At 53.7% G+C, this 21,345-nt stretch overlaps 1 protein-coding gene across 1 annotated transcript in view; it reads right to left on the bottom strand.

The window, feature by feature from the left end:
• IFT122 (intraflagellar transport 122) overlaps positions 1 to 21,345 on the bottom strand; it is a 73,353-nt gene that overhangs the window by 1,144 nt on the left and 50,864 nt on the right. Inside the window, 12 exon segments of the mRNA XM_021069363.1 lie at positions 212 to 291; positions 1,832 to 1,879; positions 1,882 to 1,956; positions 2,424 to 2,535; positions 3,421 to 3,586; positions 5,441 to 5,541; positions 8,515 to 8,609; positions 9,606 to 9,746; positions 11,602 to 11,704; positions 13,109 to 13,280; positions 15,870 to 16,036; positions 20,010 to 20,171. Coding sequence (XP_020925022.1) covers positions 212 to 291; positions 1,832 to 1,879; positions 1,882 to 1,956; positions 2,424 to 2,535; positions 3,421 to 3,586; positions 5,441 to 5,541; positions 8,515 to 8,609; positions 9,606 to 9,746; positions 11,602 to 11,704; positions 13,109 to 13,280; positions 15,870 to 16,036; positions 20,010 to 20,171 — 1,422 coding nt within the window.

Genomic DNA, 21,345 nt, shown 5'->3' with positions numbered 1-21,345 from the left:
GTGGGTCATGACCCAGAGATGACCCCAGACTTTCCCCTCCAGGTCCCTCAAGAGAACCTGCCAGGCCTGCTCTGGTGACGAGGTCCAGCACTCCCCCCACCGCCACCCCCTGCCGTGCCCGACAGGGAACAAGGTTCTCACGCTAAGTGTGAGGGAGGGGGACCTGACACCACTCCTGACAGCAGCCCAGCACTCAAGGAGGCGGCCTCACCTCGAAGCTCAGCTTTGCTGTGAAAGGGTCATCATCTCCCATGGGGTCCACGGTCTCGTCCAGCCTCAAAGTCTGGGAATCTGGAGGCATCTGGTCAAGGATGGAGCTTGAGGCTAGGGAAAGGCGCCACCCCCACCCACAGCTGAACTCACAGGCGCTCCCTCCAGGCCTCATGTGAAGCTCCCCCTTATGGTCCTGGGCAGCAAGGTCTGTGGAGCAGTTTTCAGACTGGGATGGCAGCCAGGAGGGCTAGGGAGGAGACAGCCTTGGTCACACAGGGACTGGGACCGACCCAGGGCACAGGTAGGAGACGAGGAGAGAGGGGCTCTGACAGGCCTTCCATGGCCCCACACATTCTGCCGGCAAGAAGCGCTGGGTGAGCAGAGACCTTTGTGGGGGCAGAAATGACAGGCCCAGCCAGAAACCACGGTCAGCAAACTGGGTAGCTTCTGCAGAAGCACTCAGCAGCTGCCGGGTGGTCTGCAGGCACTTGAGGGATGGCCTCACCAATCAGGTTTCCTGGAGAGGGGGTGGGAGCTTGTGCAGATCTTGAGGCCAGCCAGACTGGGCTGAAGCTGCTCTGGGAGCCACCAGGACCACCAGGCTGGGTGGGACTCCAATAAAGAAGGCCTCCAGAGGAAGGGAGGCTGCTGGTGCCAAGTTGGGTGCAGGATGGAGCCCCACAAGGCAGCCACAACCCAGCCTAAGCATCTGATGCGTGTGTGCAAAAGGCTGGCCGACACATCTGTCTCCCTTCTGCAAAACAGCCCCTGGGTTTTCCTCCTCAAAAGGTTTTCCAGTGTGTCCATTTCAGGCACTGACATCACCTGAAAGCTAATAGAAACACAGGCTCCCCACCCACCCAGAACTGCTGACCCAGCGCCGTGTGCTAACAAAGCCCTTCTCCCCTGCTCAGCTGGGACTGTGAACTCAGTTTCAGCCACAAGGACACCTGAGGGTGGCACTCAGCCCAGGCTGTTCCAGTGAGGGCAACCCCAGGGTTTGTGCTGATGGGCAAGGAGGAGCTGCAGGGCTGATGTGATGCACGGTTGGGCGCTGCTGGTGGGGGCGGGGCGGGTGCTGACTAAAAATGTAGCTATCCAGGGACAGCAGGACCCAAAGGCCAGAAGACCGGCTGCTGTTAGCGCAGAGTGAATATCTGAAAGAGGTGAGCCTTTCAGGTGTCAGGCTTCTCTACACCCTTTTGTTTGCTTGGTCTGTCCAAGCTGTGCTTCTGTCTGTGTATGAAAAAATGACCTGACCAGAAGAGCTGGGCCACAGATACACGCATCATGTGCTGCACTGGTCCCACATCAGCCCCTCATGACTAGGAGCACAGACAGTGCCTTCTAGGAGCCGGGGTTAGGTGGAAGGCCCTCCACATGTCTCTTCTAGCCTGTGGACACGCACTGTCCCCTCTGGCACCTTGCACCCTGGCCAGCTCTCTGCCCATTTCTGGCCCCGTACCTGCCACCACATAGACCTCTCTATCATGCAGAGTGGCCTGCCCTGCCCTTGCCACCTGGCCCAGCCAACCCCAAGGCCCACCCCCCACCTCCTACTCTGCACATAGCCAGTGCTCAGCTGATGCACACAAGGTGCAGCCGGCACCCAGGATACCATTGCTCCTGATCTCTTGCCACTTGTTCTCACGCTTGTGTCTCGGTGCTCCAGGTCGATGAGGGAGACAGCTTCCTCATCAGTGATGCCCTCCTCCAGGTAGAATTCCACCAGGTGCAGCACCTCTGCAGGGCACACAAAGGGAGGGGCTGGGGGCTCTCACCAGGCAGTGCGGGAGGGGGCACAAGAGCTACAGAGTGGCTCCCCCACCCAGCGCAGGCTTCTCTGGGAGCAAGCAGACATAGCAGGTCCACCTCTTGTGCTCAGTGCGTCTAGGGAAGTGGGCGTGTGCACTCGGGTGTGTGTAAAAGGCTGGTAATGGGGCCTTCAGCCCTCCTCCAGCCCCCTGGTAGCTGGATAGATGCCCATCTGAGGGAAGAGTAGAGGCCTCTGCCAGCTACTGGGCAAGGGCTGGGACCCAAGTGCCATGGCAGCCTCCCAAAACGAGTGCCAAGCAGCTCACGGGCCTCTGAGAGCTGGTGCTTCAGGTCTGGGCAGGCTGAGCGAAGGTGTGTCACTGTCCCCCACTTCCAAATGAGGACACAGGTGGCCCAGCCGGGCACTGGCTGCCCCATCCACATGCGGCACTCACCGTAGGAGGAGGCAGAGAAGACAAAGGGCTGGCGGCAATTGATGCAGACGTTGCCCAGGTTGTTTAGCAGTGGGTTGTTGGTGGAGCAGCGGTAGCACAAGGGCACCAGCTCCTACAAAACATGAGCACGACTGCCCAAGGGCCCAAGGCACAGGCACGTCACCTGCCCCTGGGCTGCCAGGCCCAGAGGAAAGGCCACCCGGGGTGGGGGGCACTGGCTGGGGCTCTGCAATACGGCAAAGCAGGAGCAGGGCCTACAGAGATGACGAGGCCTCGACCCCGGGCTCACTGCCCTGACACCTCCTTCCCAGGCAGGGCTCGGCAGCTGACAATAACACAGCCACCTTGCTGGCCCAACACCATGCTCCAGGAGCTGTGCTAAGCATGTTACCCATGCTGGCTCATTTATCCCCATAGCCACCTGTGGGAAAGTGGTTATGGGCCTTCTCATTTGATAGGAGGGGAGGCCGAGGCTCAGAAAGATGGAGACACAGCTAGGAAATGGTCAAGCTGGGATGTGAACCCAAATCTGTCTGATGCCAAGTCTCTGCTCTGAGCTGGAAGGAGGGGCCAGGGAAAGAGACAGTGGCTGGCTGGGTTGGAGGAGGAGGGAGTGGAGTACAGATGGGGTATTAGAATGAGGGGCAGATTTACTGGTGAGTGATAACCTAGTTTCAGATGGGGGTAGGCCAGGGCAGGGGGTCCTAGGAAGAGGTGAGGGCAGGGCCACCTGGGGGTGGGGAGCAGTGTGAGCTGGGCCAAATAGACCTGGCGCCTCAGGAAGGCAGAAAGCAAGGGAGGCAGGGCTGTGGGGCTCAGGGGCCGGGGGCTGTAGTGCAGAGCAGAGGAGGCAGAGAGGGACGGGTGGGAAGGGATGACAAGCCAGGACTTAGGAGGGGGGCCCAGGGCCCCAAGAGCATGGCAGCTGCCAGTCAAACAAAGCCAGGCCAGGCAAGGTGTCTGGAGAAGCTTCTGGATTGAGGGGGAGAGCTCTCACCTCGCTGTCATGGAAGGGCTTGGAGCGGATGGTTAGGCTGCCCAGCTCGATGGACTTCTGGAACCTGGTGGGGATCTGCAGGCCTTGCAGCTTGTCGTAGGCATGCCGGGCCAGTTTGTAGGCACCCAGGGCCTTGCTTTGTTTGGCCAGAGTGAAGAGCGTGTTCCTGCCAATGACAGGTTAAGGACAGCAAAGACCACTCCAGGCCCAAGAGCCACCTCTGAGTGAGCCCTATGCTGGAATACAGCCTGTGCTGGTGCCAGGACAGCACAGGAAGGAGCTGGAGGCCTGCTTTGCTCATTTGTGGAATAGAAGTGTATTTCTCGGATATCAAGGCCCAGAGGTTTTTCCAGAGATAAAGACAGTGTAGTTTCCATTAATATTTTAACCTTGCTGAGGCTCTCTGGGCCTGCCAATGGCTCATTTTGTACCCTGACCAGCAAAAATGGCTCTCCCCACCTCGTTGAGCCTGCCAGCCAGGCTCTCAGATGCCTGGCAGTGTCCCCTGCTCCAACTCCACCAGGTGGGGCCTGGTCCCAGCCTACCTGGAGGCCTGTTCCCGAGCAGAACAGTCCTCTCTGCCTGTACTTGGCCAAGGCCATGGCGAGCTCTGAGCAGCCTCCCCTGCTCTGAGGCCCTCCTCTGAGCTCCTCAGTCCGAGGCTGACAAAACCTCTGCTCCATCTCAGGCCACCTCAAATGTGTACAGCTGCAGTCTGGTAGCGACCCTCTCCACTTCTGACAAGCCTTGGCTAACGAGGCCCCAGTCCCAAACCTCCTCTTCTCTCCTTCGCCTATGTGCCTGCTCCCCAGAGTCCCAGCGTGGTCCCTCCAAACCCAGCAGTCAATGTGGAGGGGAGTTTCCTTGTCTGGGTCACCACCGTGACTCCTCAGGATCAGGGACTGGATCAGGAACCATTTCCACGTCCCGAGGGGACAGTGAGGGTGAAGCTCAGGGCGAGGGTCTGGCCAAACCACTGACTGGAACAAAACTTGCTGCAAAGACTGGGTACAGATGCCGAGGCCCCCTTGACTGGAAGGAGCTTCCCCTGAAATGTAACTGACGGCCTGAAACCATTTAGAAAAGCCAGCTCACAGTGATTAACACCTCTGAGCCCTCTCCTGGGGCTGTCCTACTCACAGAAGAAGGCACGGCTGGACTGGGGAGGGACCAAGACAACAGTGAGGTTTACAAGAGGACAGGGGATAATTATGACTTTAATCACTTTCAGGACTTGCAGGATTTGGAATTATTTCCTGGTAGTTTCTGGCAGCAGGGGCCCCAGGCCCCTCCCCTGTTCACGGCCCTTCTGTGGCCCTCCCTGGCCAGAGAAGGGGAGGCCAGCTCCCAGGGAGGCCTCCAGGCCATGGCCTCTCCAGCCCAGCTCCCTCGTAGGGGTCTCCAGCATCTTCCTCCACCACTGAACTTCCCTCCGGCTCTTCCCATACACTGGGTCCCTGGAACATGGCCTCTGGGGACCTCAGCCTACAGGATGGATGTTACCTCCTGCAGGCAGGCTTCCCTGACCGGGACCCCAGCCTTAGCTGCATTCCAGCCTCGGACACAGCACGTGTCCCAGTGAGCCAGGCCCTGACACTTCTCTCCCACATCAAACGGCAGTCTTGTTGGTTACCATTTGGCCCAGCACCTGGGACTCCGGTACTCCATCCACCTGGGCCCAACAAGTACTCCATGACCCCTGCAGGGACACACCTCAGATGTCAAGCCCCAAGGCCTGGCACGTCCTATGCTTCATTCCCACCCTCATCTGAGGGCCTGGACCACGTGTTGGCCAGGGACCCGTTGTGGGGCCCAGCCTAGAGAGTCTGGAAAGTGATCCCCACCCTGGTACTGGCCCCTTGGCCCTCCCTGGCTGAGCCTGTCCCCCAACAAACAGCAGCAGCAGGACAAGCCCCTCCCTCCCCGAGGGCTGCTGGGGAGCGGGGATGCGCCTGCCAGGAAAGTGCTCTGGAAGACCTGCTCAGGGCCATTACAGAGGGTGGGGTGAGAGAAAGGATACACTTTAGAGATGCCCAGGGGGGTGTCCTTGGTCAGGCTGTGCAGCAGGAACCTGGAGATGTTGAAGAGCGTTTCGGGAAGGTGGAAACTGAAAGGCTCCTCCTGCCGCAAGAAAAACAAAACCAGGACTGAACTTCTCCACTGAGCCACTGGGCATATGGAAGGCAGAGGCTAAGAGCTCTGAGCTACTTCAACGGACAACAGACCCACCCATGAGCACCTGGACAACAGACCCACCCATGAGCACCTACTGTGTGCTGGGCGCCTACAACCACTGTCCCGTGTGGCCCCAGCACAAGCCCATGGGCAGCATCTCCATCCTCACTGTACTGACTCAATGCCAAGGCTACATAATCTGGCGGAAAGAAGTAGAGCTGGGATTCAAACCCAGGTCTGAGTCCAGAGCCCAAGAATGTCTTTCTCTCTCCGCTCACTGCCTATGGGGCTGGTAATGATTCCATTCCTGAGTCAAGTTGTCTCCAATTAGCTCTGAAAGAGGAGACCTTTATGCAATTTAAGACACAGCCTCGCTATAAGCAGTTAACCCTTTGCAGCATGAGATTCCACGCCTCCTCTGAGCTCTCCAACAGCAGCCTGACTATGCAACGGCCTACAGATACGCAAGGCTGTGGGGTACCCCAGCTGTATCCCTCTGCCCCCAGAGCCTGGCATGGGCCCAAAAAGACAGATGCTCAACACACACTAGTTAAAAGAACAGGTCTTCTGCGCCTAGAAGCTGCCATAAGCTCAAAAGAGTAGAGCATAAGGAATTTTCTATTAGAAGGGGACCATAAAAGGTTAAGAATACCCGGCTTTGAAGGAATCTGGCACATTATGTGCAAACTGAGACTGCTTGAGACGACAAGATGAAAGCAGGCCAGCACCCCTCCCCAAGGAACTTAATGGTAATAAACTGATGCTTCCTGAAGGGTTTTGCTAGGCCATGCTCATCACTGAGCCACCACGACTTGGGCCCTAATTGGTCTCAATTTGTGAGGACTCACTTTACACTATTTCTTTGGTTCAGAGCCCACCATTCTCTCTTTAGTTCTCACTTAAATTTCTATAGCCTCTGCTAGTTCCAAGAACTCAAGAAAATCTGCAACTGCACCCTCTTCTGGGTGAAAGCCAGGGAGAAGCCTGCCTCTGGGTATACTGCACTAGGTGTGGAAGCTAAGCAATGTCCCAGGAAGAAGGGGGCTCCAAAGGGTTCGCACCTCCCCTCTGGGAAAGAAGCCATACCTCCGAAAGGTCTGATGCTTCCCTTTCCAGCCTGATCTGCATCAGAGCTGCTCTGCTGGGCCTGGTGCTAAACTCTACAATGCCAGCCACCTCCAGGCCCTGCACATGCTGTGACTGCTGCCGAGGATGCCATTTCTCCTCCTACCTCTTGGTTTGGGGGCCGCCTCTTCCAGGAAGGCTTCCAGCCCTCTAAACATCTGCTTTGAAAGACCTGTACTGCAAGTGCCTGTTACTAGACTATGAGTGCCTCAGGGGCAGGGGCGGTGTCTCGTTCAGGACTGTGCCCAAGGCCTCGGCACAGGGCCTGTCACACAGCGGGCATTTGCTGAATGAAGGAATGACCTGATGAAGAAGCCTCAGCTGGGGTGAAGAGCCAGGGCCCCAGCTGCAGTGAAACTGCCACAGCTCCCAGCTGCTTTAGGTCCTGGGGCAGAGCTCAGTGGCTCTAGAGAGGAGCCCCCCCATCTCCAGTCCCTCTCCCCCAGGTTACGAGGACAATGAAGAGCAGGGAGAGACGGTTCCTGAGTGGCTCAGGCACTTTCAGACTCAACTGGCCCCTGACTTCAAGCCTAGGTTGACTTTGAGGTCTTTAATTTGGGTGGCTTCTTTCCAGACTTTTCTGGAGGCAGAGAATGTCCCGAGATCTCAGCACAGATGAGGGGGAGGAGGTACGCAGGGTGGAAGGCAAGGCTTCAAGAAGGGCAAAGCATCAGCTGGGGGAGCAAGCTGATGGAAAAGTGGTTTGAAGCCACTGCAAGGGGCAGTGGGCTAGCTAACACTTGTCTAAGGTCACTCTTCCAGGTGCTTCCCAATATTAATTCATTTAACCCTCACAACAACCCCATCAAGCAGGTACTGTTATTACCTCCACCTGACAGAATAGGAAGCTAATGCCCACAGCAAGGTAAATGACTTGCCTAAGGTCACATGGCAGAGCTGGGGTGAAGCCAGTGCTTGCCTTCTCTAAGTTGGGGGTGGGGGTGCGCTAGGAGCACAGGCTCAAAGCCAGCCTGTCTGGGTTCAAGTCCTGGATCTCCTACTTGCTAACTGTGGGATTTCTCTGACCAGCACCTCAGTTTCTTCATCTATAAAATGGTGATGACAGTACTTATCTCAGGTGGAAACGTTGATATAACAGGGACCTCAGCACACTCTCTGGTATGTAGTAAGTGCTCAGTAAAGGCTGGCTACTGATTTTACCCTCTGGCTTATCAGCACAGAGAAAGCCCAAACTGTTGAGTGATTGAGGATACACAAAATAAGGAAGCCGATGACAACCTGTCACCTGTTTCCCATGGTCAGGAGGCAGATTTAACACAACTTAGTCTAAAAGATCAGGAAGTAACTGAAAAGAAGTATTTGGCTCTCTGGAGTCAATCTTCTTCATAGAAAAGGAAACTGAGGGCCAGAGAAGGGGAGTAAATTGCTCAGGGTCACACAGCAAGTCAGTGGCAGGGCCAGAAAGGGACCTTGGGCTTTGGGTTAGAGCTGGACTTTCACCATCTAGAAGACAGGGCCTCATGGATATCCAACCCTGATCATTTAGAGACACAGCCCTGTGTCTGGCTAATCCAGAGTCAGCCTGAACCATCCAAACCTTAAGAAAGCAAGAAAGGCCTATGTGACTCTGGGGCATGCTAATTCAGAAGCCCACATGCCACATGCCAAAGCAGCAGCCAATCAAGGAAAATAAAGTTCCAAACTACCTCCCAGGAGACCATGGTCTCTCAGCAAGTCACCATGCCCAGTGGGTTTACTGTCCATCCCCAGGTCTGCTGCTCTGGAAGTCATGCCCGGCACCCCCCACCCAGTGCTGTCTCCCGGCCGCCTTACCGTGTACCGATGAATGGCGTGGTAGCCGTGGTACAGCTCAGCCAAGTGCTGAAAGTGGTGGAACTTGCCAAGCATCACGTCCTTCTGGGAAAAGTCTTTGGCGCACACAGGAGGAGCACAAACAGGCGGGAAAGGAGGGTCAGGTTGCTAGTTCTCCCCTGACATCAGGCCTGAGCCAGGGAGACGGGAAAAGCGCTCTGTGCGGGAGGTGGGTTGTCCCAAGGCAGCTGGGCTGAGCATGCAGCTAGGACTGCTCTCAAGGTCATTCCCCAGTGAGGGCCAGCTGCAGCAGGAGGGTGACCACTAGCCCCTGACATACCAGAGCCACCTTGCAGTGATGGTGGACAGATATGTACTTCATTCACACTCACCCCTGCTTCTTCCCCCTGTGCTTTCTTAGCAAATCACATATCATTGGCCAGAACACAAAAACACCACCTTACGCCAGGGCTCCACAGTTTTCCAACTATGACCATGCTTCTGGAAGGCTCATAGCAGCCTAATGAGTGGAGCAGGGCGGGATCACCCCCACGTTACAGGTTGGGGTGTAGAGGGGAGAGATGAGGTGTGTTACGAGTCACCCAGCTGCCTCCAATCCAGCGTTCTCCCCCCTCCTGCTTGCTGGCTTTGGTTCCACCGCGCCCAGAACTCCCTCAGTACATCCTGAAAGTCTTGTCAAAGAAAGCAACATCGAAGCTATCTTCCTGCCTGGGACAGTGAGGATCTGGATCATGTTATTGTAAAGTGATCTCTTTTTCATCTTTTCATTTAATTAAATTTGTTTTAAACCAGTGCTCAGCCAGGTCCAGTTATGGGCTCCCAGGTAGCAGGGGAGAGATATGTTCTGAATTAACAACATAGGGCAAGACCTCCCAACCGTAACCCCAGGACGGTCCTCATACCAGCCTTAAGCTTATGGGCAAACTGGAAAAAGATGACACAACAGATTATGCTGCGGCAAGACAGGGTTATGGACAATACACCCAATAAACAAGCCCAGGGCTTTAATTAAAACGTCCCAGCTCTTCCGATGTTTATCTTGGTGCCAGAGCAGGGCCGGGGAAAACAAGCACTGGCTGATGTTTACTTACCTTGAGCTATATCGAGGCACTGCATGGACAGCATCCAGTAATAATAGGCAGCGTCATTAAATCTGCTCTCTACCACAGCATTGTGCGTGAGCTGCTCCAGCACCCGGACTGCTTCCCCCTGCCGCCCGGCCTTGTGGAACGCTGGAGGGGCACACAAACACACCCCACAAGGGGAATCGGATGGAAGCCGAGGGGCTCGCCAGGGGCTGCTGTGGAATGAGGGCATCTCATGGCTGAGATGTGCCTCTTGGGCCAAGAGCTATAAATAAATGAGGCTACATCCTGAAAAAGTACAGGGAGATACATGCCTTTGGGGCTGGGGAAAGGCATGGGAGAGGGAATGCTGAGGGGCCAAACACCAGAGCAAGGTCTGAGGACAGAATGGCTGCTCACTGCCACCGAGGTTTTGCCCCCACCCACCCCGTTCCAGGACAAAGCCTTGTGAATCTCCAGGTAACACTAATGGGCTTGGTGGTTTACAGAGTGCTACTATTCCTGATTCTCTCCCTCACTGGATCCTTACAAGAGAACTACAGAGACTTTTAAAGGAGCTCACAGGGTGGAGGAAGAGTGGCACCCAAGGTTACAGCCCTGAGCCCGACTTCAAGTCCTTGGTTGGTCTTCAACTGGGTGCTTTTTGATGACAACCTTGGAAAACCCAGCCCAATTCTAGCAGCCAAACATTTGTGAAAACAAGCAAAAAAACCCCCAAAAACAAAAAAATAAAACCCTCAATCGTTCTTATATCCACTTAACAGAGATTTCCTAAGTCTCTTTTCTGTGGCCAGACCCTTGGGATGTTGGAGGCGGCCGAGAAAGTGCTTCTGGCTGTGACACTCGCCCACACATGGGCACTGGGATGACCCAAATCCTCCATTCTAAGGAAGGAAAAGGTCTGGCCTTGTTCCATCCTCATCTCCAATCTCTTGTCTGAGTACCAAGTTACTATGGCGATGGATTCTTGGAAGGGCAGATAAGGCAGATGGATAGGTTGATGTGTTTTGCCCACACATGCACACACTTCAGCAACTGGGAGCTCTGGGAATGCTGAAGCGGTGAGAACACACTGTCTTTCAATGGGGCTCTTGGCTGAGGAGCTCCAACAGGGAGACACTCTGAAATGTGTCTGGAGGTAGCAACTATGCCCATAGAAAAGTGCAAAAGGGACGCTAAGGAACAGGACACACCCAGCTTCAATGAGGACACTTCTGAGAGAGGCAGCAAAACCTAGTTGGAAGAATCAGGCTCCCCAGGCAGACAGATCCTGGTCCAATTCTGGCTCTGCCCCTCTCTGGCTTTGGGACTACACAGGGCACGGTTAGCCTCCACATCTTTGCAGGGCTGCAGGCGAGATGCAAGGTACCTGCCTAAGCGCCCAGCCAGTGTTCCACACGGAGAAAGCCATCACACTCTGAACTTACCATCACCAGGGGAAGCTCTATACTTCCTTCTGCTGCTGGTGCGCAGCCCATTTTGCCAGTGGACAAGCTAAGGAGCAGAGGATACCCCGTTTACCTGAGCCAGAAACAGAACCCAAGTTCTCTTCTGGGTGAGAAGAACCACCCAGGCCAGTCACTGTGTGAGAGTTCTCTCACTCTGTCCTCACCCACCTGCCTCCAATTTCCTCTCTGCTACCTACCTCCTTGTTGTGGGACTTCACACAAATCCCTTTACCTCTTCTACCTCAGAGTTCTCAACCACAAAATCGTACCACCATCACAGGACTGCTGTGAGGACTAGACGGGAAGGGCACTGCTCAGAGCGGAGAAGGCCCTGCCCAAAGCCTAGGCTCACGCAGGTGGACCGGTGTGTCCCACTCCATAGCCTGCATTCTTCCCATGGTTCCACAGTCCTCATCACCAGGCACATCATACCCGCAGGATGAAGTCATCTATCTTGGGCCCACGATGGAAGGGCCTGGCAGCCTTCCTGATCTGCATGTCTTGGCAGTGCCTTCTCCTACCCCTTCTGCAAGGTGCCAGCCTCTGGGGCCTACCTTTCTGGGCTTCCTCAAAACGGTCGTTCTCTGCCAGCCACTGAGCATAGGGCACATAGATGTCATCCTTAAATTCAGGATACTTCTCCCCCAAAGCAAAGGCCTAAAGGAGGAGCAAAGACATTCTAAATAAAGCAGCCCCCACAGACCCCAGGAAAACACGGCACTCGGCTGAATCCATCAGGGATGTCATATTTTGCCAGCCTGATAATTCAGAGGGGGAGCATGCCTCCCCCCCAAACCCCCAGAAACGCAAAAACAAATCAGCTCTTTGAAAACAAAAGGCAATTAACAGCAATATGCAAGCGACTGGATTCAATAACAACACAGTCTGTTTCTGGACCACAGAAGCGGCAGAGAATCGGAAACACTTTATTTTGAGGGTATGCGTGGGCTCCTGTAGCGCTGCAAACAGATTTCTTTTAATTGCAGGCGACACCTAAGGAAACAGAATTGACATTATCATCATCACAGCTTATTAGCTGTCAAAGACGACTGTGGGCGTGGTGCTGTGTGGAACCTGGTGACTGCTTTATCTAAGCCCCAGAACCACCTGTCAGGCCAGGAGAACCGGAAATGAGTCACGGGGGATGGTACATGGCAGTGGGGAGAAGTTTGCCCGATGCACAGCCAGGATTGAGTTGTTCTCAGATGCTCTAATTTATGCTGCTGGAGAAGTCTCCTGGTAAGTGTATTTGAGAAGCCATTACTGCTTCTGTCTCCAGCCCCAGCTTTTCTCATCAGTGACCTTGTCACCTCACCAAATGGAGCCACTCAGAGAGGAGACAAAAGTCAGACAGCTCATCCTAGAAAAGGCCTTGCAAGGGCTCTATAACCAGACCACAGTGGTGGGGAGGGGTGGGTGAGGACTGTGGGCACAGCTAACCCCTCGTGAATGGATTTCTATCTGGGGCACAGGTAGCCAGTGAGCTGGAGGGTGGGAGTCAAGCCACAGAGGAGCAGCACATCAGCTGCTGTGCCAGCCTCGTTGCAGCTGTCTCTCCCACTGGCCTGTCTTCCGACCAGCCCTCAAGACAGAGGAGTTGAGAGGCAGTGGCAAGGGGGAGGAGGAGGAGCTGGCCCCTGAAATGGCTTTGGCAGCCTGCACCTGGAAAGTACAGGTGGCATTTTCTGCCACAATGCCACCCAGCAGGCTTTAAATGTCACACAGGTGTGCCTCCTTGTCAGTGATGCGTCAAGCCCATGGTGCTGGTCAGAAGCAGCTCAGATCAGCAGAAGGCAGTGGGGGCTGCCGTGTTAATCCTCCCATCCCCAGTGTTTATCACACGGTGGGCACAGAGCCACCAGGCCAGCAGGATTTTCTGAATGAATGAATGAGTCAGCAAACGATATGGAAAGGCCCTCCAGGACATTTGGCTCAGAGAATTCAAGGGTGAGTCTCCTAACTGCCAGGCCAATGTTCACATCCACAATGAGCACAGCCGCTCTCCCCCATACTTCCCAGGTCCCCTGTCGCCCGGGGTTCAGGCAGTGACCCTATGCTCACCTCATCCCAGCGCTGGGTCTCCACATGCAGCTGAACCAAGGACTTCAGGTCCCCTATCTTTAGGTAGGTCTCAGCAGCATAGCCAGGGTTGTCCAGCTTCTTGAAGTAGTGAGCGCACATCAGCAGGGGCTCCCGCTCCGCCTTGTCCAGCTTCCGGGCAATGTCGATGAGCCTGCAGTGGCGAGAACGTGGGAGGAGATGAGCTCCTAGAAGGGGTGCAGGGGACATCTGGGTCTTCCTAAGAGCAGGCTAGGTGTCGATTTCTGCTGGTGGCCCCAGGGCATGGCACAGTGCCATGGCTCTTGATGCTCGATAGGAGGTTTTGAGTGAACACATAATCCAGAAATGCTGCCTGTGAAGGATACCATCTCCTGCTCTCATGCCTTTCACAGGAATCACGAACCTATCCAGCAAGATCTGGGGCTAGAAATAAACATCTGCCGATCAGCTAAAGGCCTTAAGCTGAGCACCATGAGTCTTCACCTGTGTGATCTCACTGACCCTTCACCACTTTTAGGAGTGGAGCTAGCATTCCCAGTTTACAGAAGAGAAAACCAAGGCTAGAGTGAGAGGGTAGTGGCCCACCCAAGACTGTGTGGCCAGCAAGTAGCACACAGCCCTTTCCACCACCATTTCAGGAATTCTTATAGGAAAGCACAGGCAGAGGTGTATAAAGCCTTCAGTGACAGCACCTCCACAGGAAGAGGCATGTGCGGGTTCTGCTCTGAGCTCTGGAGGAAAGGTGCTGACCATGGGTGAGGGGCCATAGGGACCACGGGTTCACCTCTTCTCCCCAGTGGGCACCAGCTCCTCCACAGCTCATGGGGACATGGGGGCTGGATGGAAAGTGCTTATTTCCTCTGGTCAGACCAGGCTGGAGCAAAACCAGCTCTCCCAGGGGAAGGGGGTTCTACCCAGCTTGCTCTTTGTGAGAAAAGAAGGGGAAGCAGCTGTAACAGATCCCCGTCTCAGAGACAGGCAGGCTCAGGGAGGCCTGTCAATCTGTACTTAGAATAATAATGGCGGCTAAAAATAACACTTTTCGGCAGAGAAAGGACACATTTTTAGGGAAAGGTGGCACAGGAACCCTTAGAACCCCCCCAGCCCCACCCATTAAACCACATGTCTCTGGAGGAAAGGCACCTTTTCCATCCAGACCTGGAAAAAGGATAGAACATGCTTAAAGTCTCTTTTCTGAACTAGTTAAGTGTCCCCAGGGTAACCAGATACATATCAGCTACAAATGGAAGTGATGTGAAAAACTAGAGGGTTGAACAGGGGCCCTAAATCTGCCTGGTTTTCTCCCATAGCACCCCTTCCACAAAAGCAATAATTTGCAAGGGCAAAATCTGCACCTTTATCTTCAAGAAACGTTATTTTTGGACAAGAGACAGATGGGGTAGTAGGTCCCTTTGTGAGGGGTCACACCAAGCACAAGGTGGGGTTCAGGGCGATGTAGTCCTCAACTAGCCCCCTCCCTCCTGAATCCTGAGCTGTAACCACCTGGGGACAACAGTGTGGTTTCCACAACAACCAGCAACCTTCAGGACTCAGACTGAGCCAAGCTCAAGGGCCGCTCCCTTACCTCTTCTTTGCAGCCGTGGCAGCTGGCACTGTGCACACACACGCACATGCATACACAGGTGAACACGAAGCCCACTCTCCCTGACAGTGGGAGGGGAAAGCCCTCCCTCTAGAAGGTCTGATGCTCTGAGAGTCCTAAGTTGGAATCCACCTCTGTCCCATAGCCCCGCCCCAGTGCTGTTTTCTGTCTCAGCGAGTGGCATCACCAGCCAACAGGCCCAGAGCTCAGAATCAGCTGCCAGTGCTGCCCTGAGAGCCCCCACCCCCCACATCAGGTCCCATCAGTCCAGCTCCCCCACGTCCCTCCTGTTCCCTCAGCTGTCCCACTAACCCCTGGTCCTCTGCACTGGTCTCCCTCCTCGAGTTTTCCCTCCCTTCTACCTGCTACCGGAATGGGCTTCCGACAGCACGGCCCCAACCAGGGGTCCCCACCCCCAAATGACAAATCTAAGTGCCTCCACTTGGCACCCAAGAGCCCCTGGTGCCCTGTGAGGCCAGCCCGGATGCCCCTGCCCACAGTCAGCATCCTCTACCTGCCCTCTTCTGGACCCCTTACCCAAATTTGGCCAACTTGTGCTATTTCTTCTGCACATCCTTCCCTTCCCACCATCTCTACCTCCTGAAATCCGTCCAAGGCGCTTCACGCAAAAACCACTTCCCAGGAGAAGACGCCCGAGGTTCCTCCCTTGAGAATGGCTATGCCCCTCCCTGGCATGCTTAGGACTTTTCTTGCTCTTTGCAAGTCCTACCATTATACAGGTCATAGGCACTGAGATCAGTCTGGAGCTCTGCTCCACCAACTCCCTGCTGTCTAGCCTTGTGTGATCACTCAGTCCTTGAGCCGCGGTTTCCTCATTGCAAGGTGGGCATGAAAACACCAAGGCTGAGGGTGTGAGAGGGGAACCAAGGTGCTCATGAGGAGGATTCAGGGAATGGCAGCCCCAGGCCTGGGGTGCTCGCCCACCCCTCCCTGCCACCCTTTCCCCCAGAGCCTCGCTGAGCTTCTCAAAGGCAGCGACTGCCTCATTCAATCTCTGTGTCTCCCCAAAGCTGATCACTATCAACTTTGGATTAGATATTTAGAGAAACACTACTTTTTCCCTTGTCAGGCAAAACCAAGAGCTGATGTGACATGACATGCTGCCAAATGTTCTCGGGGAAGGGACTGAAAACCTACGTATCCACCCAGCCATGGTCACCGCTGATCTCTATGGCCTTGCTGTGCTCGCCTGCTGAGATGTACATCTCCACAGCAGCTTTGGGCTCATTGATATTTCTGGCCCAGTCGGCCTGTTTGGTGATCAGCATCCTTGTTTCTTTGGGGTCTCCAGATCCAAGGAAATCCTGAGGAAGCACAACAAACAAAAACACTCCAGATTAGAACTTCCTGCTCCAGCATGACGTCAGGCTGCTGAATGCTGGAGCAAGGAAGGGACCGTTTGGCTGCAGCAGGCAGTCAGGATATAGGCATGAGCTGGTCCCGTGGGGCAGACAGGAGGGAGGTCCAGGTGCCAAGGGAGGAGGCGCCCAGGCCGCCTCACAGGTGCTCCTGGGGGCACTCAGACAGTGTCAAGGACTATGGCCCTCAATGTTTCCTGCCCTTCCCACTAATGGACATTTGTGCCTCAGCTAAACAACACTTTCCAGACTTTTTGGAGTACTGTACAGAAAGTCCACAGTATGGAAGGTTTATGATCAGGGTACTTGTTTCTGCCTCATACAGAGTCTGATGTATATATGACTATTCCCATATATTGACTTTACCCAATCTTGAATACTCAGACCTAAAATCTTTATTCAGAAAGCAAGGATGACACCACATGCTTCTGAGTGAGGCTGAGTATGAGGTCCCCCAATCTTATACAGATAAAATGGTTTACAGTCTAGAAGAGTCCTCAGCCGCCACCACACTGCAAGTATTACTGGTTCTGCTTTCTGACTCTGTTCACATTCTGCTGCTTGAACTTAGGGCCATGTCCCCTTGGCTTTGCCCAGGGCCAATAAGGAGCACAGGTGGTTTTGATTAATTACTTCTCAACCAGATAGTATCAGACCCTGTCCTGAGGTCAGGTCTGCAGGAGGCATGCAGGAGCTCAGGCAGGGGAAGGGATGTGGAGAGGGGGTGTGGAGGAAAAGAAGCCTGTGGATCTGGAGGCTCAGGGGTCAGGCCATAGGCACAAGAGGGCATCTGAAGGGCCCTGGCTGCTTCTCTGAAGTAGCCCTAGAATGCATCAGAAATCACTTCCAAAAATCACCTCTTTTCAGGCAGGATACAGTTACCCACAATCTTTGTGTGGGGGGTCACCATAGTTGAGGCAGCTTTGGTGCTGACAATTTTTAAGGTGGGGCTTTTCAAAAGGGAAACTGGAGGTGCTTAGAGACCAGCTCTGCATTCCTCCTAAGAAGTGGTTTGTCTCAGAATAATGTATCCTGTAGAGGCTGCACCATGTCGAGCTCAGAAAGCACAAAAAAGCACTCCTTTCCCCGTGATGAGCACTTGCTTGTCAGAAAAGCAGTCAATGTATGCTAAAAACCCACTTGAACAATTATCTCTCTCTTTTTCCATTTGCTTTCAGGGTAATTGTGCAGCTCCTAAAGTAACATATTAGATTGGCCTAAGACAACCAATTCTTTCCAGGGGTGGAAGGTGCATCAAGACCCTGATGATGAGAGTCCAATAAAAGGCAGGCCCACCTTGCTGGCCTGTGGGCTCTGCAGAGCACACACACGGGAGAGCAAGGGCTTGGAAGGCAGCTGCTGACCATCTAGAGATGGCTGGTTTAGGCCATTACAGACATAGCCTTTACTCTTGGGAGCTGCAGAGTGTACTCTTTATTCCAACAAGAAACCAGAGGCCCTGCTAACCTGGTTGGTTAAGTGAGGAGCACAGAACCACCTGTGCTCCTTAGCGGCAGGGCAGCTGGAGAAGACAGACATCACAGTGAGTGCTCAGTGGACCCGGGGTGCCTGTGGTGAGAAAGGTCAAGGGTCCTTGGTAAGGAGATCAGCCAGGCACAGAGCCCACAGGCTTAAGCTTCCTCCAGCCCCAGAGCTCTAGCCTAATTGAAGCAGAGTCTAAATGGTCCTTCAAGGCTCAACAAACTGGGTTTCCAAAGGTTCTTTGGTTCCATGAAGCTAATTTATACGTTATCTGGGGCCAGGGCAAAGACTCTGTCCTGGAGTGGACAGAAAGAGGCCGTGCCGAGTGATGAATGAGACTAAACAATGTTCTCATGCTTGGTGATTTTGATAAGGACATACTACATAAGAGTTAAGAGCATTATAATTCCCTTTATCACCATATAAACATGTCACTTATCCGGAAAGCGTACAATTTATTTGTACGTGGGAATGTAATTTAAAAATTTTCCGAAAACCAGATTGAATCTTGGGAAGCAATTTTCAAGTAAACAAAAACATGCCATGTTAATAAGCACTGTATCTCCCCACCCCCAGCCCCACCATAATGTGTATGTACACATTTTCTCAAACTCAGACTATGAGGGGATTGAAACAGAACCAACCTACTTGGAATTGTGATCAAACACTGAAACCAAAAACACCCCCAGCGTGTTTACCTCCATGGAGAGGCAGACCAGATAGACTGTGTAAATGGGGTGCCTTCCTGGGTGGGGCTGCAGGTGCACGAAGCCCACCGGAGGTGCCAGGCGGGCCGCCCAGGGAGGTCTGAAGGACCGCCATGCCTGGCCCCACTCATTCTCCTGTCCATTCTACTGCGCAGCCTTTGTAAAGGGCTTCTTCCTTCAGTACTTTGTGCAATTCTCAGAACTAAGCTGAGCTGGGCTAGGTTACCCTCTGAGAAGGAAATGGAGGCTCAGCAAAGTGAAGAGCCTTTTTCCCCAGGTCACCCACAGGGTGGCCAGGACTCGCGCCCACTCTCTGGACAGTACCGCAGAGTGCTATCTCCTGTGCCACAGCTGCCCACTGGGACTTCTCAGAGGTTCCAGGAGCTGTTAGTCCTGAAGAACAACCACAACCAGCTATTCCAAATGCCTAAATCCTACCCCCAGGGATTCAATCCTTTAGTTCAAGCTTTCGTCCTTGGTTTTAATGCTGTTTTTAAGGTATTCTCCATGTGAACACATTGCTACATTGGTGGGCAGGTAACAAAAACTGAAGAGGGCAAAAGGGGGACACCCAAAGTCCCTGGATCTGAGGGATGGAGTCAAGGAACAGATGGGGGGGGCAGGGGCTTAGCCAGGCACAGGTGACCAGCCTGGGCCACATCTTAGCGACCCAGGACCTCAGAGATGGTAGAAGATAAAAGAGCACAGCCATCTTTAGGAAGAGAAAAGTAGAAAAAAGCGGGGAGGATTTCCCATCCTGAGCTTGTGAGCTAGTTCATTACCATTAACAGCCTCTAACTGGTTGAGGTTGATGACTCACTTCACATTCTCAAGCCTCTGGGAGGCAGGTCAACAAAGGCACCACCTGGAAGGAAGAACCTGGCCACCCCACGTGCCCACTCCGCTTCTCACCTTGTGCTGGGCTACACTGCTGGGACATGTGTCCCGATGGTCTGGGCTCCTCAGGGAGGCTCATTCTCACACAAGCCATCGGGAGCTGCTCCTCCAGGAAGACCTCCTTCATGTACATTTTTTATTTTTTACTTGGCTATACCTGTGGCATGCAGAAGTTCCTGGGCTGGGGATCAAACCCGTGCCACAGCAGCAACCTGAGCCACAGCAGAGACAATGCTGATCCTTAACCCACTGCGCCACCAGGGGACTCCTCCCTCACATACCTTTAAAGGCCCAGACCTGTTGGAGACTAACTTTAACAGGGGCCCCCTAACACAGAGGCCATCTCCTCACTGCCCATGCAGCAATGGGGCACACCACGCTCACACTGGAAGGCAGGGACCGTCACAGCACAAAGCCCAGTGCCAGCCAGAGCAAGAGCTCAGGAAGCTGGCTGCAGGGAACCCGGTGCCCTGTATGATGACAGCAGAACCATGAGCGCACAGGCTCTTGGTGGCCTATAACGAGGCTCTGAGAGAATTTGTGGGAGACATCCCTGAAGCCCTGAACCCCAAACCTTTAACAAAGGGACTACACTGGCTAGGACTCACAGCCTATCCAGCTCTGTCACTAAGGTCTGAACCGTCATACCCTGTCCCTTTTGGTGTCAGCCTTAAAGGTCAATATTAGGTCAGCTCTAATCAGTGGCTGCCATTGGGTCCTCGGTCTACCAATGTGCCCACACCCTTTCCGAGGCCACGGGCATCATCCCTCCGTACCACCTCTGGGCATAGATGGCGGGACGGCGCAGCAGTGACGGGCTGTGGCTGGGTTACCTTGGCATACTCAAACATGCGCAGGTCCGTGTACATGTCGAGTGCGAGGCTCTCATGCCCGCTCCTCTTATACAGTTTGGCGGCCTCGTGGAACTTCCCCTGGTAGGAAAACACATCTGCCAGAAACAGGTCATTGTTGGTCTCTCCCCGCTTCTTCCTCTCCTGGAAAAATTAGAAGCACAGGAAATGGCCTCTGCAGCCGTGACAGGAAGCAGCCTTTACAAAGGTTAGGTGTTGCTATTTCCAGTGAAGCCCCTGGGCCTTCCTACTGGAACCTAAGCCTGGCTCCTGGGCTGTTGTGTCTCTCACCTGGGTTTCTGGTGGGAACGCTTAACAACAAAAGCAGATTTTTTTTTTTTTTTCCAGATGAGTGAAGATCAAAAGAGATGCAAACTTTGTTTAATGGAAATTCCTTATGGCTGCTTCCGTGTACGCTCTTCCAAGGAAACAACTGCAGAGTGAGGATGCTGCATGCTGCCCGCTCGGAGGTGCTCCGAGCTCCCCCCAGCTCCCAAGACCCCTGGTTTGGCCGAGTTGTGACTCTTAACAGTGGACAAGTAGAGCGTTCAGGGTTTCTTCCCAAGAAAAAGACCAACAAAAGGTAAGGAGTCTCACTATTTCCCTTTCACTACAGAGAAGGCGAGAGATGCCATGTGCTGAGCACCCACTAGGCACCAGGTAGTCCTCCCCCAGTGTCACACCGAGGGGAGGCTGGGATGCAGAAGAGGGCAGGTGACAATCACACAGAGCTGGCATTTGGTTCGTCTGACTCCAAATGTTCTTTGTTACACATTAATACTGCCTTCAGAAACTATTGGCAGTCCCCAGCACCCATGTACGCATTCACTCACATGCATACACACAGACAGGAAGCAGTGCTGAGGGTGAGAAGTAATCTGCACCCCCCGTCCTGTGTTAGGGAACAGTCACTAGTCTACAGCTCAAGTATGTGTAAACACTTAATAGCACCAGTCCTCATCCTCAGCGGTTTCTCTTTGCTTGTTTTCTAGCAAGCATATCACAGTGGAGGAAGATGAGACACTGAATCAAACTCCTAGACAAGCTGGTGAAAGTTCTAACAGCTGGAGGCAGCATGCTTCCCCAATAACAGAAGTAATTTTTAAAAACCAAAAAAAGGAAAAAAAAAAACAAAAAACAAAAAAGGCCCAACCCCAAACTACAAATAGTTTAAGCTAATCAGCCAAATACACTAATTCCTAATAGTAGGAAATGAATTCAAACCTTGCAGAGATAAGGAAATAGGTCTCACTAGGCACGGGATTTAGGCCAAATCCATCCCAGGCCCTGGGATCTTGCCACAATCAATACAAAGCAT

This window comes from Sus scrofa, chromosome 13, assembly GCF_000003025.6.
Source record: "Sus scrofa isolate TJ Tabasco breed Duroc chromosome 13, Sscrofa11.1, whole genome shotgun sequence".
NCBI classification, from domain to species: domain Eukaryota; kingdom Metazoa; phylum Chordata; class Mammalia; order Artiodactyla; family Suidae; genus Sus; species Sus scrofa.
This window is presented reverse-complemented; position numbering and strand designations above follow the sequence as displayed.